General features: G+C 36.8%; 1 protein-coding gene across 8 annotated transcripts in view; it reads left to right on the forward strand.

Annotated features, from left to right (window-relative positions):
• AKT3 (AKT serine/threonine kinase 3) overlaps positions 1-22,152 on the forward strand; it is a 373,403-nt gene that overhangs the window by 171,185 nt on the left and 180,066 nt on the right. For all 8 annotated transcript variants that reach the window (XR_002732370.3, XM_023216162.2, XM_023216163.3 and 5 more), the window contains exon 4: positions 16,079-16,190. Coding sequence is in view for 7 of the 8 variants with exons in the window: in XM_023216162.2 (XP_023071930.1) it covers positions 16,079-16,190 (112 nt within the window). In the remaining variant the exon portion in view is untranslated. The remainder of the gene's footprint in view (positions 1-16,078; positions 16,191-22,152) is intronic.

Consider the following 22,152-nt stretch of genomic DNA (forward strand, 5'->3'; position numbering starts at 1 on the left):
TAAAACTAGAAAGTGAAATACAGTTGACCCTTGAACAGTGCAAAGTTTAGCGGCTTCAACCCTTGTGTAGTCAAACATCCATGTTCTAACTTTTGACACCCCCAAACTTAGCTGCCAATATCTTACTGTTGCCCAGAAGCTTTACCAATAACCTAAACAGTTAATTGATACATATTTTGTGTATTACATGTACTATATACTGTATTCTTATAATGTAAGCTAGAAAAATGCTATTAAGAAAGTCATAAGGAGGAGAAAACACATTTGCTATTCATTAAGTGGAAGTGGGTCATCATAAAGGTCTTCATCCTCATTGTCTTCATGTTGAGTAGGCTGAGGAGGAGGAGAAAGAGAAGGCGTTAGTCTTTCTGTCTTGGGTGGCAGAGATGAAGAGATGTGGAGCAGGTGGAAGGGGAGGGCAGGAGAGACAGGCACACTTGGTGTACTATTATTGAAAAAAATCCATGTGTAAGTGGAACTGCGCAGTTCAGACATGTGTTTTCCAAGAGTCATCTGTATAAAGGTTATTAGAAAGAAAGAAAACTTTACTTCCTTTCATTAACAACCAACATCCTAAAAACAGAATTTGATACAAAAAGAGACATGAATTTGGAGCTAGAAAACCTGGATTTGAGACTCAGTTTTACCACATTAATGGCTTGATGATTTTGAATAAGTGATTTAAACATTAAATAGCTTCTTTTTAAAAAAACTTTTGAACTGGAAATGACCATACTTTAGAACTCAACTGAGAGGATTAATTGAGCAATAATGTATGTGAAATCTTAATGTTGTGAAGCAATTGGTAATATGCTAAGATAATTATTTAGTAGTTACTATTTAAAAAATAAATTTTGGAGAAAGATATAATAGAAAGCAAAGTTTTCCTACTGATTTAAATTGGCAGAGATTTAGGATGAGATTTTTCCCCTTACTCTTCTAGAGATCAGTGAATGAACTGATTCTTTTACTTTAGTTCATATAGCTTGCTATCAAACCAGATTTTAAAATGAAATGTTTTTGTTGTTGTTGTTGTTGCTGTAGTAAATACCAAAGAGGCTTCTTTATGTCTGTGGTTGGAACCATCTTTCAAAGCCAGGTTACCTTATTTGGAGTCAGAATTCCTGAAGGCAAGTAAAACACGTCTATACCTTCACCTTACAGTTTAAAGAAGTTAGAGAGTGCTGTCCAAAGACGTCGCTATTCAATGCCTAGGTTACTGGCTGATACGCTGTGGGTACCTAACAAATATTGTGTAATTAATGTCTAGATTTACTATGGGGAAAAATGTCAAAAATAAAAGCATAACAGAAAGGTCTGAGCCTAAGGGGGCAACTCCATTTGGAAGTGGAGGCCCTAAGAAAAACTAATGAATGGTATGGGATGGTAGTAAAACCAGGCAAGTCAGTGTCCTGGAAGTCAAGGAAAAGGGACTCAAAGGATAGGGAGCCAAGAATATCAAATGTTGCAAAGAAATGAAAATGAGAACAAGGAAAATATATCTGATGAAAAGGAGACTTCAGTAGAGTGGTGGAAACCAGAATTTAGCTAATTGGTTAAGGCATAGGTAACAATAGCTAGCCTTGTAGATTATTTTGAGTGATTTACCAGCAAAATGAAGGAGAGGAATGGGGCAATTAGGGGGAAGAGGAGCAGCATTTAATACAAGTGCTTTAAAGAGTGACTTTGAGGCTGGGCGTGGTGGCTCACGCCTGTAATCACAGCACTTTGGGAAGCAGAGGCAGGCTGATCACCTGAGGTCAGGAGTTTGAGATCAGCCTGTCCAACACAGTGAAACCCCGTCTCTACTAAAAATACAAAAAATGAGCTGGGCGTGGTGGCATGCACCTGTAATCCCAGTTACTCAGGAGGCTGAGGCAGGAGAATCGCTTGAACCAGGTAGGCAGAGGTTGCAGTGAGCTGAGATTGTGCCACTGCACTCCATCCTGGGTGACAAAGCAAGACTCCATCTCAAAAAGAAAAAAAAAAAAAAAGTGACTTTGGATCTGCATCTTGGTCTTTGTGTATGTTTATTCTTTATTTCACTGTGGTATGTAAGCACTGATAAGCTACTTTGAAGCTATGTGAGTAGAAATTGTCTCGGTACAGATGGAAATCTCGAGGCATTTAAGTTGTAAGTTACTTCTAAGTGGGAGCTGTACAGTGGGTACATATGGACATAAAGGTGGAAATAATAGACACTGGGGATTCCAAAAAGGGGAAGGGTGGGACAAGGACCAGAAAACTACCTGTTGAGTACTGTGTTCTTTATTTGGGTGATGAGTTCACTAGAAGCCCATATCTCAGCTTTATACAGTATACCCATGTATCAAACCTGCACATGTACTTCATGAATTTAAAAATTTTTAAAAGTATCACAGTCATATCTAATAAAACTAATCTTTAGTATTACCAAGTACAAATTCATATTCAGATTTCCCACTTGTTGCCTGAAACTGGTTTAGACCAAAATGTATTAAGGAGGACCACGCATTGCATTTGGTTTTTATAAATCTTTTAAGTCCCTAGTAGTCCAGCAGAGTATTAGACTACCCTCCTCACCCCACTTTTGGGTACATTCGCTTATTAAAGAGACTACGTCATTTGTCCTGTGAAAGTTCTCGCTTCTGGAATTCTCTGTTTCTACAAGGTGTCATTTAACTTTTCCTCTACCTCTGTATTTACTGTAAAAGGAAGTTAGATCTAAGGATTCCATCAGATTCATATTCAGAATGTTTATCAAGATTGTTTCCTTGGTGAGTCTGTGTACTTCATATTGCGTTATGTCGAGAGGTACCTAGTATTTGGTTGACCAGCTGTTAGTAATACTATCGTTGTTAACTGGGTTACGGTGGTGACCGCGTTGTCTCTTCATTATAAACTTAAGTTTCCCTCCTGTGGTTACCAGATAATCTGTGGTTTGACATGTTGGCACTATGCAATATTTAGTCTTAATTTTTATTTACCAAATGATTTTACCATTGGTGATTTTTGCCTGAATTAATTATTTAATTAGGAGTAGATTATCTTTTAGCTGTTTTTTCACATGTGATTTCAGTTAGCCAAGGCACAGATAAATTGGGGCAATATATTAGTCATTCTGTTTGTTTATTTATTGGAGACCAGCCCTGTTTAGGCATAGTACCAGAAATCAAATAGTATGGACCTTCCCCTAAGGGAATTTTCAATCTAATGTACATTCTTGTTGGATTGTTTAAATATTTTGTTATCAAATCTCAGTTCATCATGTTTCAAATATAAATAGCTTTTCTTAAAAATAGACCGGGCACGTTGGCTCACGCCTGTAATCCCAACATTTTGGGAGGCTGAGGTGGGCAGATCACGAGGTCCAGAAACTGAGACCATCCTGGCCAACATGATGAAACCCTGTCCCTCCTGAAAGTACCAAAATTAGCTGGGCTTAGTGGTGCACACCTGTAGTCCCAGCTACTCAGAAGGCTGAGGCAGGAGAATTTCTTCAATCCAGGAGGCAGAGGTTGCAGTGAGCCGAGATCGCGCCACTGCACTGATGAAAGAGTCTGCTGAAAGAGTGAGACTCTGTCTCAAAACAAACAAACAAAAAAACTCATAATTATTTTTCCGATTTTACCATGTTATTCAGTAGCATGTTATGTAATGAATGGTTAGATATCCTGTGTACGTCTGAATGATTTACTTCTGTTTCATGCATTATGACTATAAATAAACTGCTTATTCTGGTGTATGAGTACAATGGAGTTTTATGCCACTGTTAAATATAGTGATGTAGATCTTTATTTACTGAAATGGAAAATATCCAAAACATATAATGTCATCAATCATGGTTTCCTTTTTATTTTTAAAAAGTGCTTAGGAAAGCTCTAAAAATGTATGTATTCAAACACTAATAATGGTTATACCTGAATGGTAGGATTATGAATATTTTTATTTTGCTTATACTTATTTATTTTTCTATATTAAGCATGGATGATTTATACAGTGAAAGTAAATCAAGAAATGTGTTTGAAAGCCAACTTGCCCACACAACAATGTGAATTTACTAATGTCACCAAGCTGTGTACTTAAAATGGTTAAAATGGTGCATTTTATGTTATGTATATTTTACTACCTTTTTAAAAAGCCCGTGGCTATTATACTGGAAAAATTAAAATCAAAGCCAAAAAACCAACATGCCTAATTCCTTGAGTCCACTAGATGTTTGCATGCGTCTTATAATTCTTTTAGTAAATGCTTTATGTGGTTTTTATATTTTAACTATTGTCTCAAAATGACCACAGTATGTTTATTTGTAATTTCAAGTAGGCAAAAAGTATGCAAAGAACAGTTGTTCCAGAAGATTCTTGAGGTGTATGTTTGTTTAATTAGAGGAAGTATTCGATAGGTAAACAAGATAGAGAAATATTGATGGGGAAAATATTGGCTCTGTAAATGTGCTTTTGGTAAATTATAGTATTTGTAGTGACCATATTCAAAAAAGAAAAATGTGTTAGGAGAAGTTCACATTAACATATCGTGACTTAAAATTCAACTCAAGTTCATAAATAGTATTTCATGTTAATTCCAAAGTGGTGGTTTATGATAATTAAAATGTCACAATTTGGAATGTGGATGATAAAGTGAAAAACATCTTCTAGAGGGAAATGTAGTGTTAGTAATCCAATCTTACTCCTAGTATTTGTTGAATCCCTTGTATTATGGAATCAAATGTAATAACTTTGTCTTCTCTCCTTTTGGCTTATGTGGAGAGAGATATGTTGAGTCTGGGTGATAAATAAACAAATGGTTCAGACAGAAATAACTAGCAATGTGGAGGTGGATTGATGCGAGTCTGCAGATCACTTTTCCATTATTAGTAATTGAACATTTTTTAAATCATTAACTTCACTGGTATTGGAGAATGTGAGAGCCAGCAGCGAAAGAGCCCAAAGGCTCTCTTGCCTTCCTTTCTGCTATCCTTACCACTTTCTTTCCCTTCAGCTTCTCATTCTAAACCACCTCTCATTACTCCTACCTGGAGAAACGAGATATCAAAGATGAGCATCCTGTTAGGGGATAATCCTCATTCCTGTCCATCCCTATGCTGTGGAGAGAACCAGAGACAAACACATTGGAGCCCTCACCAGCTCAAACACTGTTACCAGTTGAAACTTATCCTGGATTTCCTTATATGAGAAAATGTGTCATAGACGGGAGAAGGGCCAAGCACAGGGAAGGTATAGAGAAGGTATAGAAGAGGGAACAAGACAGTACTGTGGCTTTGACAGATGATTACTGATTTTTAAGGCCCTTTTCCTAGCAGTGTATTCTCTTCAGAAGAGCGTGGGATTGGGATTGAGATAGACTTGGAATAAATCCTTATATAATGACTCACAGTTGTGTGTTTTCGGGCAAGTTATTTAGATTGCCTGAGTGTTTTAAATTTGCTCATTTTTAAAATGGAAGGTAATAACACCTTTTAGGTTTTTCCTTTGGATTAAATGAGTAACATTTGTACACCACTCTTTGTGCAGTGCCTGGAATGTAGTGATCGCTTCACAGTTATCTGCTGCTGGAATTGCTCTCTACCAGGACACCTGCCTCACCTAAGTCACCTTCGCTCAGTGGATTAAATGAATCTCTTAAAGGTTGATGTATTGAATCCTAAATAGGTATTACGCTTTTTTGCCCCTAGAGAGAGAAAACATTAAACAAAAGATAGAAATGCTTTTTGTCCCATTCAAAGAACCTCCATGATGTATCATACTTTTAAGACCTGAACAATAAACTTGATTTATGGTCATCGTAACTCACAGCCAGCATTATTTCATTCTGTGATTTAATGAAAAATGGAATCGCTTATTATGCCTTTGTTTTTCACATTGGACGTTATTTTAGAAAGAATAAAATTAGTGTTTAAATGACTGAAGAGGTTGGTTGAAATGAAACTTTTAAACATTTTAATAAAATCCAGACAGATGATCTCTAAAAATTTTCTTTGGTGTATGTATTTCTTGATCTGACATGTTGCAGTCTTTCTAATTGGCTTTCAGGTTTGCAGAGTAATTACAGCTTTCAACAAACTTTGTCATCTGTGGCTCAGAATGTGTAAAGTAAGCCGAACATTTAAAATTCAGTTTGTGGTTCCTGTTGCTTAGGAGAGTTTAACTAGTGTATAACTATCTAATGTAAGTAACGGTGTAACAAATAACACTGAGAAGTATGTTATAATAAAAGTTAGCTACCTGGCATTTTGTATAAGCACATTTACTTTACTGATAATCAATTGGTTAATAGTTTTTAGAATCTCTATCCAAAGTTTCCACTTCTGATTTTTTTTATTTTTTAAAATTTTAATAATTTATTTAACTCTATATATGCAAAATATTTTTTTATTATACTTTAAGTTCTAGGGTACATGTGCACAATGTGCAGGTTTGTTACATATGTATATATGTGCCATGTTGGTGTGCTGCACCCATTAAGTGATCATTTACATTAGGTGTATCTCCTAATGCTATCCCTCCGCCCTTCCCCCCACCCCACAACAGGCCCTGGTGTCTGATGTTCCCCTTCCTGTGTCCAAGTGATCTCATTGTTCAATTCCCACCTATGAGTGAGAACATGTGGTGGTTGTTTTTTCTCGTTGCAATAGTTTGCTGAGAATGATGGTTTCCAGCTTCATCCATGTCCCTACAAAGGACACGAACTCGTCCTTTTTTATGGCTGCATAGTATTCCATGGTGTATAGGTGCCACGTTTTCTTAATCCAGTCTATCATTGTTGGACATTTGAATTGGTTCCAAGTCTTTGCTATTGTGAGTAGTGCTGCAATAAACATACGTGTGCATGTGTCTTTACATCTGTGTGATTTATAATCCTTTGGATATATACCCAGTAATGGGATGGCTGCATGAAATGATATTTCTGGTTCTAGATCCCTGAGGAATCGCCACACTATCTTCCACAATGGTTGAACTCATTTACAGTCCCACCAACAGTGTAAAAGTGTTCCTATTTCTCCACATCCTCTCCAGCACCTGTTGTTTACTGACTTTTTAATGATCACCATTCTAACTGGTGTGAGATGGTATCTTACTGTGGTTTTGATTTGCATTTCTCTGGTGGCCAGTGATGATGAGCATTTTTTCATGTGTCTGTTGGCTGCATAAATGTCTTTTTTTGAGAAGTGTCTGTTCATATCCTTTGCCCACTTGTTGATGGGGTTGTTTTTTTCTTGTAAGTGTCAGGATCAAATTCACACATAATAATGGAAATAGGCTAAATGCTCCAATTAAAAGACACAGACTGGCAAATTGAATAAAGGGTCAAGACCCATAAGTGTGCTGCATTCAGGAAATGCATCTCATGTGCAGAGACACACATAGGCTCAAAATAAAGGGATGGAGGAAGATCTACCAAGTAAATGGAAAACAAAAAAGGCAGGGGTTGCAATCCTAGTCTCTGATAAAGCAGACTTTAAACCAACAAAGATCAAAAGAGACAAAGAAGGCCATTACATAATGGTAAAGGGATCAATTCAACAAGAAGAGCTAACTCTCCTAAATATATATGCACCCAATACAGGAGCACCCAGATTCATAAAGCAAGTCCTTAGAGACTTACAAAGAGACTTAGACTCACACACAATAATAATGGGAGACTTTAACACCCCACTGTCAACATTAGACAGATCAACGAGACAGAAAGTTAACAAGGATATCCAGGAATTGAACTCAACTCTGCACCGAGAGGACCTGATAGACATCCACAGAACTCTCCACCCCAAATCAACAGAATATACATTCTTCTCAGTACCACATCACACTTATTCCAAAATTGACCACATAGTGGGAAGTAAAGCACTCCTCAGCAAAGGTAAAAGAACAGAGATTTTAACAAACTGTCTCTCAGACCACAGTGCAATCAAACTAGAACTCAGGATTAAGATACTTAATCAAAACTGCTCAACTACATGGAAACTGGACAACCTGCTCCTGAATGACTACTGGGTGCATAACAAAATGAAGGTAGAAATAAAGATGTTCTTTGAAACCTACAAGAATAAAGACACAACATACCAGAATCTTTGGGACACATTTAAAGCAGTGTGTAGAGGGAAATGTATAGCACTAAATGTCCACAAGAGAAAGCAGGAGATCTAAAATTGACACCCTAACATCACAATTAAAAGAACTAGAGAAGCAAGAGCAAACACATTCAAAACCTAGCAGAAGGCAAGAAATAACTAAGATCAGAGCAGAACTGAAGGAGATAGAGACACAAAAAACCCTCCAAAAAATCAGTGAATCCAGGAGCTGGTTTTCTGAAAAGATCAACAAAATTGATAGACCGCTAGCAAGACTAATAAAGAAGAAAAGAGAGAAGAATCAAATAGACGCAATAAAAAATGATACAGGGGATATCACCAGAGATCACACAGAAATACACACTACTATCAGAGAATACTATAAACACCTCTACGCAAATAAACTAGAAAATCTAGAAGAAATGGATAAATTCCTCGACACATACACCCTACCAAGACTAATCCAGGAAGAAGTTGAATCTCTGAATAGACCAATAACGGACTCTGAAATTGAGGCAATAATTAATAGCCTACCAACCAAAAACAGTCCAGGACCAGAAGGATTCACAGCCGAATTCTACCAGAGGTACGAGGAGGAGCTGGTACCATTCCTTCTGAAATTATTCCAATGAATAGAAAAAGAGGGAATCCTCCCTAACTCATTTTTTGAGGCCAGCATCATCCTGATACCAAAGCCTGGCAGAGATGCAACAAAAAAAGAGAATTTTAGACCAATCTCCCTGATGAACATCGATGCAAAAATCCTCAATAAAATACTGGCAAACCGAATCCAGCAGCACATCAAAAAGCTTATCCACCATGATCAAGTGGGCTTCATCCCTGGGATGCAAGGCTGGTTCAACATACACAAATCAGTAAACGCAATCTGGCATATAAACAGAACCAAAGACAAAAACCACATGATTATCTCAATAGATGCAGGAAAGGCCTTTGACAAAATTCAACAGCCCTTCATGCTAAAAACTCTCAATAAATTCGGTATTGATGGAACGTATCTCAAAATAATAAGAGCTATTTATGACAAACTCACAACCAATATCATACTGAATGGGCAAAAACTGGAAGCATTCCCTTTGAAAACTGGCACAAGACAGGAATGCCCTGTCTCACCACTCCTATTCAACATAGTGTTGGAAATTCTGGCCAGGGCCATCAGGCGGAAGAAAGAAATAAAGCGTATTCAATTAGGAAAAGAGGAAGTCAAATTGTCCCTGTGTGCAGATGACATGATTGTTTATGTAGGAAACCCCATTGTCTCAGCCCATAATCTCCTTAAGCTGGTAAGCAACTTCAGCAAAGTCTCAGGATACAAAATCAATGTGCAAAAATCACAAGCATTCTTATACACCAATAACAGACAAACAGAGAGCCAAATCTTGAATGAACTCCCATTCACAATAGCTTCAAAGAGAATAGAATACCTAGGAATCCAACTTACAAGGGATGTGAAGGACCTCTTCAAGGAGAACTACAAACCACTGCTCAGTGAAATAAAAGAGGATACAAACAAATGGAAGTGCATTCCATGCTCATGGATAGGAAGAATCAGTATCATGAAAATGGCCATACTGCCCAAGGTAGTTTATAGATTCAGTGTCATCCCCATCAAGCTACCAATGACTTTGTTCACAGAATTGGAAAAAACTACTTTAAAGTTCACATGGAACCAAAAAAGAGCCCTCATTGCCAAGACAATCCTAAGTCAAAAGAACAAAGCTGAAGGCATCATGCTACCTACTTCAAACTATACTATAAGTCTACAGTAACCAAAACAGCATGGTACTGGTACCAAAACAGAGATATAGACCGGTGGAACAGAACAGAGCCCTCAGAAATAATACCACACATCTACAACTATCTGATCTTTGACAGTCCTGACAAAAACAAGAAATGGGGAAAGGACTCCCTATTTAATAAATGGTGCTGGGAAAAGTGGCTAGCCATAAGTAGAAAGCTGAAACTGGATCCTTTCCTTACTCCTTATACGAAAATTAATTCAAGGTGGATTAGAGACTTAAATGTTAGACCTAAAACCATAAAAACCCTAGAAGAATACTAGGCAATACCATTCAGGACATAGGCATGGGCGAGGACTTAATGTCTGAAACCCCAAAAGCAATGGCAACAAAAGCCAGAATTGACAAATGGGATCTAATTAAACTAAAGAGCTTCTGCACAGCAAAGAAACTGTCATCAGAGTGAACAGGCAACTTACAGAATGGGAAAAAAATTTTTGCAATTTATTCATCTGACAAATCTGACATATCCAGAATCTACAAAGAACTCTACTTCTGATTTTTAAAATTTAAATTGCCCTACCTTGCTGTGGGAATAAAAGGAAAATATTCTTTTAAAGAAGTATTGGCTAGTCCATGTATTAACCACCATTTCCTTTAAGAATCCTGTGTTTCTGATTCTTTATTGTGAACATGCAAGAACTCAAAAGTTGTTCTATTTACTCGATCACTGGTTTTATCATGGTAATTTAGAGTTTTAACTTTTTTGAATTTGGATTCAGCTTTTTAAGTTATATTTGTTTTGTACAGCAACAAACCATAAGACATTGTGATATTCTCTTGGTAGTGATCCAACTACCACTTCAGTATCTTAGTATACAGATTGACTGTGTTTGTAGAGTGTTTCATACTGAGATCTATAAAATATAGGTTTATTTCTATTATAGTTTTTTTTGTAATTACACGTAACATTTTTTTTTGGACTAGAGGATTCATAGGACCTGATTAAATCCTTTATATCATAAATGAAATACTACTTTATAATTACATGGGTAAAGTGATTAGTTGTGTGGTGTGTGCTATGACCTCACAGAGTTTCCTATTCATTTTTGTGTGCCCAGCATTTTGCATAGTGCCTGGCCCATAACTGACATTTCATATACATGATTTGGTTCATGGATACTTAGCAAATTTAGTAAGAACAGTCAAGTTGTGCATAACTACTTAGCCATTATGTTACTCTTTTAATATTTTCCCAAACCACTGCCTACATAAATACAAGAATTGTATTCTTTTCTAAGCCATTCCTTTTCAGTGATCTGCTTGAGAATGGTAATTAAAGTAATGTCTTTTATTGTTTTCAGCAGCCTTATAAATTATGGTAATTGATATTTGGAATCTGATAACAGCACTTTAAGTAACTCCTAAAAGTCTGGTGTTGAGAAGGTCTTTGAATTATAGCATTTAAACTTCATTTAGATATGGTGTTGAAAATATGCTTTTAATTCATGATAGTGCTTTTAAAGATGATGAACTTGAGGGCTTAGATGTAAAGTACTTTGAAAAGGGTCACACCGCTGATTGTGTTAGAGTCTGGATTTGAATTTCTTATTCTGATTGCAAAGTCCATTATCTTAATTACCTTATATCATCATAATGGGAACCTGAAGTAAAACTGAAATAGTGAACCTCAGACTGGGCATTCTTTCTTTGCTTCTGTGCTGTATTTCTCTGTACCCCATAGTTCATTCTTGAGTATTTCTCTTGGGCACGCCCCTCATTTAAGTGTCTGTCCTCCATTCTTTACATTTAAAGCCAATCAGTTGCCCAGTCATCAAGTATTTATTATATACTCCTATGTCCTATCACTGTCCTACGTGCTATAAGAAGAACTCTGCACACAATTCCTAACTTTCAAGTAATTTAGCTCATGAACTACTGGCTGGAAATTTAATAGAACTTTTGAAAAGAAGGATATGGGGGGTAACAGTTGGCTTCAAAGAGAATCAGACTGATGGGCAGAGTCAGTCATAGGAATTGGTTGGCTCTTTATTAGTATAAATTAGTATAATGTCTTTGGTATTTTAAAACTTACATCTTTCAAATGAACACTGTTTTTGCTTATTTTTTGTGGAATACTATATTTTGTATTTTTTAACTTTCATATTTCAAAAAGTATGTAATGCTGCTATACAGAGTTGAATTGTGATATAATAGATTTTATGACCTGTTGATTCTACCACCTTTTCATTATTTTGCACATCCCCAGGTTCTCACTTTCCTCCACACCCTTTTTAAATTTCTTGGTTGATTATCGTAATTACTCCCTTGCCTTGCTCCCTTGCCTTGCATTCTCAATTCTTTTCTGTTTTCTTGCTTTGACAAACTTACTTGGTTAAAATACAGCCTTGCTTACATTCATTACTCTGTGTTCCGCACCTGTACACATGCAGCTGAATATATTTGAGAGAAAATACACAACCATGATCTCTGTTACTACTTTAAATTCTTCATTATTAAATTCAGGTTGGTCCTTCATCCTTCTTGACTGTCATGGTAGATTTCCCTAGTCTGTACTTTCGTTTTCCCAGAGTGCTATTTCATATCTTTTTTTCTTCAAAGCCCGATGGATCCTTTTGCAACCTATTTCCGATGGCTTTATATCCTAATTCATTGAAAAAAAAAAAACAGAAGCAGTGAGAAAATAATTTCTACCAGCTTTTACTTGCTTCTGTACTCCTAATTGCATTTGGGCCCTTATATCTTCTCTCCTGTTTCATTACTAAACTATTTATACTCCTGATTAGAGCTACCCCTTTACTTGTCTAGTAAATTTAATCCCTTCTTGCTTCTGTAGGAACATTGCTTTAGAAATTATCATTTGGTAGCATCAAAATTACCTTCTTTGTTGGATTATTACTACCAGAATTCATTCATTTGGAAAATATTTATTGAGTACTATGTGTCTGGCATAGTTCCAAGTGCTAAGAATATGTGAATGGAGCTTACAATCTAGTTGAAAAGACAGTAAGCAAAAAAGATACTAAAAAACTTCATATCAAATGTTAGAAAATAGTAACATGGTATGGAAAATAAAAAATAGAGCAGGTAAGAGAAGATGGAGGGAGAGTCCTAGGTAAGGGGTACAGATTGCAGTATTAAATAGGATGTTTAAGGTAGACAGCTGTGTGGATGTGTGGGGTAGGAAGAGTGCTAGGCAGAGGGCAAAAAGTTCTAAAACAGAAAGAGTGTAGTGCATTGTTGAGGAAATGCAGGGAAGCCAGGGTGGCTGGCAGAGCAGCCTGAAAGAGTACTAGGGAAGTAGGTCAGAAACTTGAGTAGAGTCGGTGGGAGGGTCAGATCAAGTAGGACACCTGCTGATCACTTAAAGGCCTACTCTTCTATTCTTAGTGAACTGAAACACTGCAGAACTTTTTTGCAGATCTTCATTTTAAGAAGATTTCTGGCTGCTGTATTGAGAACAGACTGCAGTGAGGGCAGGGGAAAACTATTCTAAGGTTTTTGGAATCATCAGGTGAGAGACAGTGATGGCTTAGTCTGAGGTAGTGGAGGTGGTGAGAAGTTATCAGAAGCAGGTTATGTTTTTAAAGTAGAAACACTAGGATTTGCAGGAGTGAATGTGATGTCAGAGAAGAGAGGACTCCAAGGGGATTCTTGGGTTTTCAGCTTGGGCAATTGAAAGGATGGAGGTGTCGTGTGAGATAGAGAAAGCCATAGTAGAGGTTGGCAGAAGGAGGATCAGGGTTGAGAGAGATCAAGAGTTCACGTTCGGACATGTTCAGATGTCTCCCAGAGCACAGTTTCTGTCTTTAACTTCTGTAGTCACTCAGCATCTCTAAACAGGAAGAATCTGGTCTTAGGGCAGCTGGGAGGTTTAGGCATTGGGCACGGAGAATCTGAACTAGAATTACAGCAGTGGAAAACCGGTTATGAATGGTCTCCCACTTACAGTAGTTCAGTGTCATGATGTCTTTTACTTTACCATGCTCCTGACAGCAATACATACTCAATGGAAACTGTATTTCAAATTTTGGATTTTTGTCTTTTCCTGGGCTAGTAATTTGCTGTGTGATACTCCCTAGTGATGCTGGGCAGCAGCAGGAAATCATAGCTCGCAGTCAGTCACGTGATCACAACATGCACAGTAGATACTCTACAGTGTACTGTGTTGCCAGCATTTTTCTGGATGCTCTTATTTTTTGTGTTTTCACATCTCATCATGTCGACAAAACATCCATCTATGTGTAGTATTCAATACTCTATTACAAAATAGGCTTTGTGTTAGATGATTTTGTCTAGCTCTAGGCTAATATGAGTGTTCTGAGCATGTTTAAAGTAGGTTAGGCTAACCTGTGATCTTGGGTAGTCTAGGTGTATTAAATGCATTTTTCCTTACAGTATTTTTGACTTCCAGTGGATTTATTGGAATGTAACACAGTCATAAGTCAAGGAGCACCTGTAATGACAAATAGTAACAGTATGAAAAAGGAAGATCACTTTATCTTTCAGCCTGGGTGATGGAAAAGTTTTGCAAACCAGGAGGAGAAATGCATTTTAGGGGGAAAATACTGAGTTTGGTTTCAGGGGTGGTCCAGTAATTCAACCAGGTAGAAATATTCACTACGTATTTAGACATGTGTGTGTTAAAGTAGAACTCCATGGTGAAAAAAGTTTGGATTTTGATATTGGTAAACTGAGAGATGATTGCTGAAAACATGAAAACTGTTAGAAAAGAAAAGAAAACTAAGCAGAGACCCTTGGGTGAATCATTTCTCTCAGTGTAAAGGGCCAGTAAAGAGCTAATCTGGGACTGGGCACGGTGGGTCAAGCCTGTTATCCCAGCACTTTGGGAGGCCAAGGTGGGTGGATCACTTGAGGTCAGGAGTTCGAGATCAGCCTGGCCAACATGGTGAAACCCCGTCTCTAGTAAAATTAGAAAAATTAGCTGGGTGTGGTGGTGCACGCCTGTAATCACAGCTACTTGGGTGGCTGAGGCATGACAACCACTTGAACCCAGCAGGCGGAGGTTGCAGCGAGCCAAGATCGGGCCACTGCACTCCAACCTGGGTGACAGAGCGAGACTCTGTCTCAAAAAAAAAAAAAGAAAGAAAAAGAAAAAACCACAGCTAATCTGAGTAATGAATTGGAACTGTAAAGACAGAAATGGTGGTTGATAGTTGCTAATGATGGAGATAGGACACAGCAGATAAGCACTGAGAAAAGACTTGAAGTTTTCAATGGAGATAAATTAGTTTCTTTCAAAAGGACAGAGTCAGCAGACAACTGTACCCTATTTTTTTCTTGGTGTCCAATACCACTTATCCTTTAAAATCCAACTCAGATGTATGCCAAATAATAGTTAATGTTTGTTGAAAGCTTACAGGTCTCATATTATGCTAATATTACATGAGTTTATTGTTAATTCCTACGTCAATTCTATGATGTAGATACTGTTTCCTACTTAACTGTTGAAGACTAGAGAGTTAAATTAATTTGTCCAAGTTTGTATAGTTAATGGTATGAAAAAATAATTGAATCCAGGCACACCAGTGTCAGAACCCATACTTTTAGGCTCATGTTCTTTGACATCTTCCTAGTTACTCACTAACAGAATTCAGTCACATTTAGACTGACTAGCTCTCGGGGCTATGGATACTAAGTGTTACAGGCAGTTTATATTGTCAAAGGGCTTATAATCTAGGTAAGGATAAGTGATATTTGTAATTTTCTTAAAATGATAAGTAATACTGTAAGATAGTCTATGGTAAGTGACAAATGAGGGATATGGTAATAAGTAATGAGAATTGAGAGGATGAAATGGCCAATCTAGGGCCAGGTGTTATGGAAGGTTTCATGGAAGGAATAATGTTTGATCTGGACCTTCAAGGATCAGAATTATTGTGACTGCAGGTGATGCATATGGATAGAGATAAAATAAGTGGGGGAAGTATTTCAGATGACAAGAACAGCTGGAGCAAAGGCATAAATAAAGGAAAGAGTAAGATGTGTTTGGGGAAAATTATATAGTCCAGTTGAGGTGGTTAATGTGGCCAGAATGGGTGAAGGATTGGAAAGGAAGACTAAGGTCAGGTTGTGAATAATACTGAGTGGAGATCCATAGAAAGCTGTGAGGTCACACTGGGTTTTGTTTAAAATAGAACTCTGTAGTTCTCAATTATTTACTTCTTGGTTTAGATATATCCATATTTAAAGAAACATTTTATTTTATTCTTAGAATGCCAATTAATGAAAACAGAACGACCAAAGCCAAACACATTTATAATCAGATGTCTCCAGTGGACCACTGTTATAGAGAGAACATTTCATGTAGATACTCCAGAGGAAAGGTAAGAAATTCATTTGTTTTCATTTTGTGAAAAAGCAACATATGTGAAAAAGCAACACTCCATCTTACGTATTTGTGTCTGACTTTATTATTTGTAAATATATGTAAATATATTTTTTAAATGCTATAGTCTCTAAATTCTTGTTTCTGGCATAATACATGAATAACAGTGGCTTACAAAATAATACTTAATACATCAGAACCTCTGGGCATACTAGAAGATATACTTTCAGAGAAACAGAACATTTAAATGTTAAAATATACATTTAAAAAGACATTTTTGGCCTGGCACGGTGGCTCACGCCTGTAATCCCAGCACTCTGGGAGGTCAAGGCAGGTGGATCATGAGGTCAGGAGATTAAGACCATCCTGGCTAACACGGTGAAACCCTGTCTCTACCAAAAAACTATAAAACAAATCAGCTGGGCATGGTGGTGGGCGCCTGTAGCCCCAGCTACTCAGGAGGCAGAGGCAGGAGAATGGCATGAACCCGGGAGATGGAGCTTGCAGTGAGCCGAGATCGCACCACTGCACTCCAGCCTGGGTGACAGAGAGAGACTCTGTCTCAAAAAAGAGAGACATTTTTATAGCCAAACTACCTTTTTAAAAAAATTGTATGATTGTATTCATACTTGCAATTCTGAGGCTAGTGATAGCAAAAGATTGCAATTAACATGCCATTCTAAATTAATTGCAAGTGGCTGCCTGGAGCACTAGGTTGCTAAGGATTCTGAGATTGGGTCTAAGGAGCGGGAGGGAGGATTAATTAGCATTGACTGTCATTATTGCTAAAGTGGGTAGTGACAACACTGTAGTAACCAACTCATCAGCTTCATCGGGTCCACGTTTTTTTCCTCCTGATCTATCAGTTTTTACAACTACTTTCCAATTCTAGATCCGCTCACTCTGATACTGAGTTAGGTCCAGCGACCACAGTCACAAAACCGTTAATCCTGCACATGTTATATTTGATCCTAATCAGAAGCTTTGTGAAGTTAAATCTTATTAGCCTTATTTGCCAAATGAATACATTAAGTTTTAACAGCCTTGTCTAAAATGTTAATAAAAGCACAATGGTAAAGTATTATTTTACTAACCCTTTTGATCAGTAGAGTAAATGGTAATGTATGATCGATTAAGAAATATAGAAAAGAGTTAAGCAGTGATATATTATCATATTTTCTTTTGTGTACTTCCAATCTTACTCTGTGCAGATGTTATTAGGCCTTTAGTATATATACCGTTCTGGGTACGGGTCCCCGAGCTCCACCCCTCCCCACATACCCTCCCCTCCCTGTACACCCTCCCCTCCCCACCATTGATCCTGGGCCTTTTCTCCCTTGATAATTAATACTGAGCTTTCAGTTTGTTGATACGTCCACCCATAATCCATAACCACTAAGTTGGGCTAATTCCTATGTATCTTTTCAGATCTGAACTTAAAATGTTATTTTTCCTACAAAACCTCTGACTCTTATAGACTAGGCAGGTTCCCCTGCTAGGTACTTAGACATTTTTCTTTGTACCTTTTCTATCAAGTATTTTATAACTATAATCCTTGTTTGCCTTTCTCACTAAACTTTAAGATTCTTGATAGCAAAGATCATGGCTTCCTTGCTCATTTAAAAATTCTTTAGCACATAGTCCATGGCCCAGCACAGTATTTATTGACTGGCTGGATGAATGGAACTTTTCCCATGTCAATATATATTCTTTGAAAATGTTATTCTTAGTGGATTTTTAACATCTATTGAAGCACAATTCATTTGCCATTTATGTTTACAAAGCTGGATTTCTGTCAGATCTTAAGCCTCTAAAGTCCTCTGCTATTGCTGTAATAATATACTATTTTGAACCGTCAGTTTTCATTTGCATTTATAACTATAAGAAAAAACAGTATTAGTACAACTGAAAAACAGCATACTTATATTTGCCATTAGTTTGTGCATTTCTATATACCTCTAGAATCTGGTGTTTGAAAATTCTATATGACTCTAGATATCATTGAAGACTTAGAGAGGGTTAGTGTGAGTTAGAAAAAACTCTCTGTTTTTAGTATTCTGCCCAGTCTAAAATTTTTACCTGTCGTAAACTAAATGTGTATCTCTTACTTATCTTACATTTATTTGAGTACATGATATAAGGTTGGACTGTATTTTTTTCTCAATGGCAAGCCCATCGTCTCATCTCCATTCATTAGATAATCCATTTTTTTCTCACCGATTGTGGATAACACATATACATATTTGGGCTTTTAGGATTTAGTCTTTTTTTCCCCTTTGACCTTTCTGTATTCTACCATTAACACCACATGGCTTTAATTAGATAAACTTTATAAAATTTTTAACTGTTAATATAGCAACATATCCCTTAATTTTTTTTTTTAATAAAAATGATCTTAGCTACATTAGTGCATTCTTTTAAAAAATTATGGTAAAAAATTACATAATGTGAAATCCTCTTCCATTTTGAAGGGTATAATAGAGTATTGTTAACTATGTGCATATTATTGTACAGCAGATCTCTAGAACGTTTTCATCTGGCATGACTGAACCTCTGTTCCCATTGAACAACAGCTCCCCATTCCCCTATCCCCAGCCCCTGGAAACCACGGTTCTACTTTCTGCTTCTGTGAATTCAACACTTCAGACATGTCACATAAGTGGAATCATACAATGTTTGTCCTGTTACTGTCTTATTTCACTTAGTATAATGTCTTCAAAGTTAATCCATGTTGCAGCATAGTAGAGGATTTTCTTCTTTTTTAAGGCTGAATAATATTCCATTGTATGTATGTATAACACATTTGCCTTCTTTCTTTTTTTGAGACAGGGTCTTGCTCTGTCACCCAGGCTGGAGTGCAGTGGTGTGATCATGGCTTATTGCAGCCTGGAACTTGGGGCCAAGGGATCCTCCCAGCTTAGCCTCCCCAGTAGCTGGGACTACGGCTGCACATGCAACTAATTTAAACAATTTTTTTTTTTTTTTTTGTAGAGACAAGGTTTCTCTATGTTGCCAGGGCTTGTCTGGAACTCCCGGCCTCAAGCAATCCTCCTCCCTCGGCTGGAATTACAGGCATGAGCCACACTCCTGGCCAATACATTTTCTTTATTCATTCATCTGCTGATGAGTATTTAGGTTGTTTCCACCTCTTGTCTATTGTGAATAATGCAACAATGAGCATGAGAGGGCAGATATTTATTTAAGTTCCTCAGTTGACTTTGTTTGAATAAATATCCAGAAATGTGATTGCTGGTTCATATGGTAGTTCTACTTTTAATTTTTTGAAGAATCTCCATACTGTTTTCTATAGCATCTACGTTATTTTACATTCCCAATAATGGTGTACAAGGTTTTAATTTCTCCACATCCTTGCTGATACTTATTTATTTATTTTTTATGTTGTTGTTTTTTTAAAAATAACAGCCATCCTAGCAGGTGTCAGGTGATATTTCATCGTGGTTTTGATTTGAACTTCCCTGATAATTCATAATGCTAAGCATTTTTCAAATACCTGTGTATCATTTGTATGTCTTCTTTGAAGAAATGTCTATTCAAGTCTTTTGCCAAGTTTTTACTTGTGTTTCTTTTTTTTTGTTGTCACTATTGAGTTGTAGGAGTTCCTTATACATTTTGAGTATTAAGTCCTTATCAGACATATGTTTTGTAAATACATTCTCTCATTCTGTAGTTTGCTGTTTTGTTCTGTTGTTTGCTGTGCAGAAGCTTTTTATTTTGATGTAGTTCTACTCATCTCTTATTGCTTTTGTCAGCATCAAGAAATCATTTCTAAGGACCAAGTTATGAAACTTTTCTCCTGTGGTTTTTTCCTAGGAGTTTGTAATTTCATGTCTTATATTTATTCTTTGATCCATTTTGAGTTCGTTTTGTGTGTGTAAAATAAGGCTCCACTTTTATTCTTTTGCATGTTGATACCCAGTTTTCCCAGCACCATTATATTTCCACATTATGTTAGTCATGGCACTAACACAATTCAAAGATTATTTGACCATATATATGGTTTTATTACCTGGGCTCTCTGTTCTATTCCATTAGTCTGTATGTCTTTATGCCATTACCAAACTGTTTCACTTACTGAAGCTTTAGAATGCATTTTGAAGTCAGGAAGTATGAAGCCCTCAGCTTTTTGCTTTCTCAAGATTTTTTCAGCTATTTGGGATTCTTTATGGTTTCCGTATGAATTTTAGGATTGTTTTTTCTGTTTCTGCAAAAATGCTGTAGGATTCTGAAAAGGATTACATTGAATATGTAGCTTACTTTGCGGTATTGACATCTTAACAATATTAAACCTTCCAGTGCATGAACATAGGATGTCTTTCCATTTATTTGTGTCTCCTTTCATTTCTTTCAGCAATGTTTTGTAGTTTTCAGGGTACAAATCTTTTACCTTCTTGGTTAACTTTATTCCTAAAGTACTTTCTTCTTTTTGATGCTTTTGTAAATGGCATTTGCCTTAGTCCCTTTGGGCTGCTACAACAAAATATCGTAAACCGAGTAGCTTATAAACCATAGAAATTTATTTCTGACAGTTCTGGAGGCCAGGTGTTGAAGTTCAAGGTGTTGACAAATTCACTGTCTATAGAGGGCCCTCTTCACGGTTCATAGAAGGTATCTTTTCCCTATATTGTCATCTACTAAAAGTGCCAAAGGAACTCTCTGAGGACTTTTCTATAAATGCTCTATTTTAATTTATGAATTCTATCATGACCTCACAAAGGCCCACTTCCTAATACCATCACCTTTGGGGTTAAGTAACCCAAAACATTTATTCTTTTGTAGATCTAGTATCTGCAGACAATAATAATTTTCTCTTCATTTCTGATAGTTTTATGTATTATTTCTCTGTGTTTTTAAGCAATGTTTAATAATTTTGATGATAGCACATATACCTTTTTCCCTCATTTTATTGGATACACTTCACTGATTTACTGTTAAATATGATTTGTATATGTACTTTATTATGCTCCACAATATAGACAAAGATTGTTTTTCTCTCTTACAGCTAACTACTTTCACTATCACAACCATGACCATTACACTCACACTCACATACAGAGACACATGTACATGCGCACACATATACCTCGCCCCCACCATGTTCCAGATCCATGGAACTCCTTGATGTTTCTCAAGTACTAATGCTATACTGTGCTCTTACATTACCTGTAGCTCTTGCCTTCTTGCCCTTTTGCCCCTACTGCTAGGAACACCTCATATCCTTTGCTTGTCTTTTGCTCATCCTGGTCAGTACCAATTCATTTTGCACATCTACATTCAAGAATTACCTTTTTCTTTGGGTCCCCATCACAAACTATTATTGTTAGAACACCACTGTACTCAGTGTATAGTTGTATCATTTTACCCGTAACATTTTATTATACTTCCTCATAATACCAAGGCCCCCCCCCCCATCAGACTGTAAGTTCTTCCTAAGCCATTCCTTATTTAAACTTTAGGAGCACATATGTATTAGACATTTAATTAACTATTTATTAGTAAGTGAATAATCAGTTGGTGAAAATTGTTTGATTTTTGTGCAAGTAGTATACGTACTTTTAAAATATTAATGTACTTCTTTCATAGAGGTCTCCATTATGTTTTTCAAATTAATTACATTTTTAAACGTTACTTAGGAATTAGAAGATTGAATGCCCTCTTTCAGTTAGTCAGGTACTTTGGCCTGATACTCTTTTGCAGGAATTACCCCCCATACCCCTCCACCCTCACCAAATGGTGTAGGGTTATAGTTTAAGTATCATGAATTATGATGAATTAGGTAATTTGGGTCAGTAGTCCAGCTAACTACCACGAGTAAAGCTGGAAAAGACTTTAGTTTTTGTTTTTTTAAAAAGGCACCAGAGAGCTGATAAGGCTAAGATTTACGGGGCCAAAACTTTATTGAGGAAAGAAACCCAGAGAGTGAGCCTACTTTTCCCTTTGGG

Source organism: Piliocolobus tephrosceles, chromosome 1, assembly GCF_002776525.5.
Source record: "Piliocolobus tephrosceles isolate RC106 chromosome 1, ASM277652v3, whole genome shotgun sequence".
NCBI lineage: Eukaryota > Metazoa > Chordata > Mammalia > Primates > Cercopithecidae > Piliocolobus > Piliocolobus tephrosceles.